The sequence below is a fragment of the Hevea brasiliensis genome, chromosome 8, assembly GCF_030052815.1.
Source record: "Hevea brasiliensis isolate MT/VB/25A 57/8 chromosome 8, ASM3005281v1, whole genome shotgun sequence".
Classification (NCBI taxonomy): Eukaryota; Viridiplantae; Streptophyta; class Magnoliopsida; order Malpighiales; family Euphorbiaceae; genus Hevea; species Hevea brasiliensis.
Window position 1 is genome coordinate 5,135,685 of NC_079500.1, and position 6,887 is coordinate 5,142,571.

Below are 6,887 nucleotides of genomic sequence, written 5' to 3' on the forward strand. Positions count from 1 at the left end.
TGAGTCTTGCGGCCTTCCTCAATCCCATTCCTTCTGCCAAGCAAGAGACCTTCACCACAACCAGCCTCATGTCCTCTGCTAGAAACATAAAATCAAGGCACTTTCAGTCAGATCACCACTTCCCTAAGCCACCCAACAGAACAATGGAATTTTGCTACGTGAAAGCAACTAGTACAAATGATGTATGATTCTGCTGGATGCCAAAATTGGAATTAACATTGAAAACAAATGTAACAGAACACAAAAAGAACAAGAGAAATCAATTGGCTAGAGGCAAAAAACAGATGAAAATCTTTGCCAATTGCAGCTTCTCAAACAGAGTAGTACTGTTCATCGGAGTCGATGTCAAGTTCCTTGAGTTTCGCCACTGATTCAACATGACCCTTTAGTGTATGAAGCTGCTTTAACCTGCTATACCCAGAAAATACAAAAATAATTAATTGATAGGGAAACCAACTTATAAGCTTCAAATCAGTGGTTATATCAGCACCTTTCTACTTCCTCACGCTTCTTTCTGTTAGACTTCTTAGGAGTCTCAGAAAATTCCCTGTAATTCTTCTTATCTTCATAGTATAATTGAGTTTCAGAAGGCTGAAGCTCATGCAGGGTGCGTCGAGCAGGGCTCTCTAGATGAATTTCAGGGCGTGGATTCTTTGGAAATCTAGAACACAATACACCAAAGGCAAAGATTAATGGCCAAACTGAGATTTTGATAGGAGTATCAGCTTTATGAGATACAAAGGCATAAGCAATTGCTGCAGAAGCACATTGGAAGATGCTACAAACTAATCCAACAATATCAGCAAATTTTCCCAGAGGCTTGTAACTTGGATATGAAGAGTAAAACCAAGGTATGATCTTGCCTCTCCTCATCCATTTGACTCTTCCTCTTCGACCTATTCGAACAAGATCAAGAGCAGAGATAAGCATGATTACGAAAGACATGATCAAGCTGATTAGTGCATAGCGAGGCTTGTGAACTGAGGCCAGCTGATCAAGAACCGCCGATGGAAGCTCCACCACCAAATTCGTGATCAAGAAAATCCGTTCCAGGGTCTTATCTTGATCAGAAATTGTGGTTGGCATTTTCTTTCGCTCTCTTTCTTACTCTGTCCTTCATATGTACTTCGTTGTATAGAAAGAGCAGTCCAATGCACTAGTGTCAATCTGGCAGGTGTGGAGTAGACGTGTGACTTTGACCTTCTTTATTTTAATTTAACGTGATTTGAAAAAAAAAAATTATACGCGTTTGATCGGAGCCGGCATTGGCAAGTTTTTATTCGTCGTGTGTTCAGAGGGGCTGATAGGGATGCGGATTGCATAGCTCATTATAAGGATAGCAACAGTTAGGTATTTACGGGTACATTATATTTATATATATATATATATATATAATTAAATTTTTTATGATTATATTATTTAAAATATATATATATATTAAAAATATTTTTAAATAATATATAAACAACTTTAGAATAAATTTATATTTAAAAAATAATATTATTTAAATTTTATATAACAAATATTTATTACTTAAATTTATTTATATAAATAATTAATTAAATATAATATATAAATTTTTTATATATTATATTTTAAATAACTATAATTTAAATATTTTATAAAATTTTTAAATTTTTAAAAATATAAATTAATAATAAAAAATTTTTATATAAATTATTAACTAACAAATATAAAATTAAACGAGCTTGAATATTTTTCAGGTAACAATAATTAAGTTTGAAATTAATTTGAGTATTAAAAAAATTAAATATGTTTAAATTAGGTGATTTTTTGCAGATATCTTATTTGTAACCATTTTTAATTTAGCATGTTCATATTTTTGTGGAATTTGTCTAAAAATCATAATTAAATTGAAATTTTCGTACTGTTTTAATTCGTTCTTTGAAGTTTTGATTATTATTCAGATGGTTTTCAATTATAATAATTGTAAAGTATATTATAATTCACTTATAATTAAGAATTATGAAGTAATTTAATATATTTATAAATAATTAAAAAATAAAAAATAATATTAAGTTATATATATATAATTGATTTTTAATTTTATATGAATCTGCACGGTTTTTTTATAAAAAAATAAAAATTAAGTCAAAATAATAATAAAATAAATTTAATTTAACACGATCAATATAATTCATATTCATAAACTACTTCACTCCTAATTAAAATATTTTAGGTGTTGTTTTTCTTAAAATGTTCATTCCTTTTATATTTTTTAAAAAAGATAATTATTGAAGAAAATATTAAATTTAAAATATCTTATATGAAAGAAATATTAAATTTATATGAAAGAAAGAACGTTAAAGCACACAAAATTTAAAAAGTTATTTCATTTTTAAAATTAAATTAAAAAAAAAAATTGGTTAATTGGATAGCAAGTTTCAATTATTTCATTAATTTTTATATTATTTATTTTATAATTATCAACCAATCATTGATGGGATTATAAAAAGTTTCCTTCTGTGGTTCTTTTGCATCCGAGGCACTATGCTTCTGTTTCTTTGCCGGATTCCCGATCGCCCCTGCCCGAAGAGGTCCCTCTCTCCTGTTCCGGTGGTGGGTTTTGTTTCCCCTTTTGCATAAATAATGTCCTGGTTTTTTGGTGGTACACTGGGCTTAATGGAGAGGGCGCTTGCAGATCTATCGTGGGCTCTGGTTGCCTTGGGTCTTGCATGCAGATTTAGTGCTCTCCATTTCTTCTTCCATTTTTTCTAGCTCTGGGGGTTTGTTCTTTTATGGGATGTTGGTATCTCGAGGGTCCTTTGCCAGCAACGCCATCTATGGCCGACCCCTTAGCTAATAGGCTATTGAGCTCTTCCTCATCGCCCTTTTCGAGCTGATCTGTGTTGTTTTCCTTCAATCTTTATTCAGGTTCTCTTTGGCCTAGTGTGATTCTTGTTCAGGTCTGTTAGGCTATCCTGAGATTATCGTAGCTGGGGACTCTTCAATTTGATGGCTCATCCATGGATGTTTGCCTGTGTGCTTCTTTTGGCATGATGTCTCCCTTCGGTGGCTGGCAGAGAAGATGGTGATGATACTCCTCTCTTCTCGGGTCACTTGGATATGGGTCGGATAGTAAATTTCTAAGATTTTGCTTGGGTGACTTGGGGAGTTATTGGTTGAACCAACTAGGCATCCTGGCTTGAGCTTTTTTGTGCTAGGTTTAGAGCTTATTGTTGTATTTTTCTCTTGTTGGACTATGTTGGTATTGGGCCAAAGCCTTTTCTTTTAATGAAACTATAAATTAAAAAAAAAAAAAAAAAACAACATCTTACAGCAAACAGAAAAATTTGAAAATATTATATTTTAGTCTATTAATTTTTAAAAATTAATTATTTAATCTCTAAATTTTATACTATATTATATTTTAATCACTATAATTTTATATAGAATAATTTAATCCTTTTGATGAATAAAATTATTATAAATATTAAAATTATAAAAATTAAATTATTATATATATTAAAATTAAAAATATTAAATAATTAATTTTTAAAATTTTAGATACTAAATTATATTATAGTATAAAATTTAAAAGCCAAATAAATTAGAAATGTTTTTCTTTTTTTAATAATTTTTCTTATCTAAACTATATATATTATGAGTTCAAAGCATTAGATAAATGGTAGAACTTACTTATTAAATATATGAGCCTCTTGGATAAATTAAATTTTGATAAAAATTTTCTTTTTTTATAATTATTTTATTTTTTATTAAATTAAACTTTATCTATTAGTTATTGAAAAAAAAAATTACTTTATAAAAAATAGAGTTATAATAAAAATTCCTTTTTATATATATGAATTCTTCAAAAGATGTATCTTATTGATGTCTAGCACACAAAAGACACAATATCTATTTCAGAAAGATTTGTCTCTATTTTATTTATTTTATTATTAAATTAATTAATTTTATCTTTATTGTTATAAAAACACCCCAATATCTAACTGATCTTACTTCAAAGGTGAGGGTTTAAAAAATTTTTTTATAAAATTTCTCATAGCGTTATAATTTATTATTCTTGGATCATTGAAATGTTTATAAACAATATAATGATTGTATATTCGATTGTATAATTCTACTATATTATTAATGTGATGTGTCAATTAATGTGTCATATCCGTTAATCGCTTAACAAATATAATAGTAATAAAATATAATTGTATAACATGTTAATCGCTTAACAAATATAGTAATAATGGGATATAATTATATAACATTTGAAAGCATGGAATTTAATTGATAATTTTTAAAGTATAGAGCAGATAATTTAAGGAATTGACTTTAAATCAGATTAACTATAAAAAAAAATTAATTTCTATCCTCTTTTTTAAGTTATGAATCAAAATTAAGTTGAAAACTACAATGTAAATCATCGATTCGATTTAAAATCATTTAAAAAAATTGCACTCATCAACCATTTGAAACCTTCAGGCAAAAAAAGATGCACTCATCAAGTCCTGGGCAATGAGAAAAATGAATAGTTGAAATTAGGGCTGTGCACGGTTCCTGGGGAAACTTAGTAGAACTGAAGAATCGTATCGAACTGAATTTATTTTGATACTTCAGTTTGGTTTGGTTTTTCATTAAGAATCGAATCGAAATCATATCGAAACTAAATCAAAACCGTATCGAACCGAAACTAAACTGAGAACTGAATTTATATATATGTTTTTCTATAATTTTTAGATATATTATATATTTTCAATATAATTATATATATTTATGTATGTATATATAATTATGAACTAAATATAACATAATATTATATTTTATTTTTCTATATTTTCTTAATAATTTTAGTTATAAATACATTAAATTACTTTGTCATTCTTAATTACACATATACTATTATTTTATATATATATATTTATATTTTATAGTTAAATATTATATGATTAATAAATAGTTAAAATGTATATTATATGATATACGTACACTATTATATTATATAATATATTTAATTCTAAATTATGCATGCACCTTATAAAGATTATATAATTTAGGTATAACTAAAAGATATATTATATGTTATATTATGTATTAATAACTTAATTCAAAACTTAAATGCTAATTCAAGTATGATTTTTTAATAAAATAATTACATAAAATTATTTTAAGAACTGAGAATCGAACTGAAATCGTACCGAACGAAATTAGAATCGAATAATCAAGAACCATATCGAACTGAAATTGAAACAATGAAGAATCAAACAGTAACCGTACCAAAATTTCAGTTCGGTTCTAGTTTTTAAGCAAATTACAAATCAAATCGGATCGAACATCCTACTTGAAACCGCGGACAAAAGAATCACCCTTCAGAGTGGACTAACGTACCATATGTATTGAAGAATGGGGCAATAGAAGAACAAGCGTTTGCAGCTTCTCAAACAGAGTAGTACTGTTCATCGGAGTCGATGTCAAGTTCCCTGAGTTCCACCACTGATTCAACATGACCCTTTAGTGTATGAAGCTGCTTTAACCTGCTATACCCAGAAAATACAAAAATAATTAATTGATAGGGAAACCAACTTATAAGCTTCAAATCAGTGGTTATATCAGCACCTTTCTACTTCCTCACGCTTCTTTCTCTTGGACTTCTTAGGAGTCTCAGAAAACTCCCGGTAATTCTTCTTATCTTCATAGTATAATTGAGTTTCAGAAGGCTGAAGCTCATGCAGGGTGCGTCGAGCAGGGCTCTCTAGATGAATTTCAGGGCGTGGATTCTTTGGAAATCTAGAACACAATAAACCAAAGGCAAAGATTAATGGCCAAACTGACATTTTGATACGACTATCGGCTTTATGAGACAGAAAGGCATAAGCAATTGCTGCAGAAGCACATTGGAAGATGCTACAAACTAATCCAAAAATATCAGCAAATGTTCCCAGAGGCTTGTAACTTGGATATGGAGAGTAAAACCAAGGTATGATCTTGCCTCTCCTCATCCATTTGACTCTTTCTCTTCGACCTATTCGAACAAGATCAAGAACAGAGATAAGCATGATTACGAAAGACATGATCAAGCTGATTAGTGCATAGCGAGGCTTGTGAACTGAGGCTAGCTGATCAAGAACCGCCGACGGAAGCTCCACCACCAAATTCGTGATCAAGAAAATCCGTTCCAGGGTCTTATCTTGATCAGAAAGTGTGGTTAACATTTTCTTTCACTCTCTCTCTCTGTTTCTCTCTCCTTCATACTTTGTTGAATAGTAAGAGCGGTCCAATGCACTGGTTTCAATCTGGCAGGTGTGGAGTAGACGTGTGACTTTGACCTTCTTTATTTTAATTTAACATGATTTGAAAAAAAATATAATAATAATTATATGCATTTGATCGGAGCCGGCATTGGCATGTTTTTATTCTTCACGTGTTCAGAGGGGTTGATAGGGATACGGACTGTGTAGTTCAGTATAGCTTTGCGACAGTGGGGTATTTACGGGAACATTATACAATAAAAAAATATATATTTAAATAATAAATATTTAAATTTAAAATAAATTTAAATTTAAAAAATAACATCTTTGACTGATTCAGATTTTATAATATTTTTTATTTAAATTTATTTATATAAATAATTAATTAAATATAATATATAAACTTTTTACAGTAAATTTTTTATATATTATATTTTAAATAAATATAACTTAAATATTTTGTAAAATTATTAAAATATAAATTATTAATAAAACATTTTATTTTTTAAATAATAATAATTAAGTTTAAAATAAATTTAAATATTAAGAAAATTAAATAGATTTAAATTTAAATAAGATGATTTTGTGGATACCTTACTCGATATCATTCTTAATTTGATATGAGTTTGTCTACAAATCTGTATCAAACTAACTTTTTTTGTACCA

General features: G+C 28.4%; 2 protein-coding genes across 2 annotated transcripts; both read right to left on the reverse strand.

Annotated features, from left to right (window-relative positions):
- Positions 1-293: 293 nt before the first annotated feature.
- Positions 294-1,168, reverse strand: LOC131182219 (uncharacterized). The gene is made up of 2 exons (XM_058151036.1): positions 491-1,168; positions 294-408 (listed from the first exon to the last, which is right to left on the reverse strand). The coding sequence occupies exons 1-2, from the start codon at positions 1,084-1,086 to the stop codon at positions 312-314; spliced, it is 693 nt and encodes a 230-aa protein (XP_058007019.1). The 5' UTR covers positions 1,087-1,168; the 3' UTR covers positions 294-311.
- Positions 1,169-5,328: 4,160 nt separating this feature from the next.
- LOC110653166 (uncharacterized) lies at positions 5,329-6,233 on the reverse strand. The gene is made up of 2 exons (XM_021808753.2): positions 5,590-6,233; positions 5,329-5,507 (listed from the first exon to the last, which is right to left on the reverse strand). The coding sequence occupies exons 1-2, from the start codon at positions 6,183-6,185 to the stop codon at positions 5,411-5,413; spliced, it is 693 nt and encodes a 230-aa protein (XP_021664445.2). The 5' UTR covers positions 6,186-6,233; the 3' UTR covers positions 5,329-5,410.
- Positions 6,234-6,887: the final 654 nt, after the last annotated feature.

Excerpts from the sequence above, each read along its gene's own strand:
- LOC131182219 (XM_058151036.1), bottom strand. The coding sequence starts at position 1,086 with ATGCCAACCACAATTTCTGATCAAGATAAGACCCTGGAACGGATTTTC. Across the intron at positions 409-490 it reads AAGCGTGAGGAAGTAGAAAG|GTTAAAGCAGCTTCATACAC; the intron begins GTGCTGATATAA and ends TGGGTATAGCAG.
- LOC110653166 (XM_021808753.2), bottom strand. The coding sequence starts at position 6,185 with ATGTTAACCACACTTTCTGATCAAGATAAGACCCTGGAACGGATTTTC. Across the intron at positions 5,508-5,589 it reads AAGCGTGAGGAAGTAGAAAG|GTTAAAGCAGCTTCATACAC; the intron begins GTGCTGATATAA and ends TGGGTATAGCAG.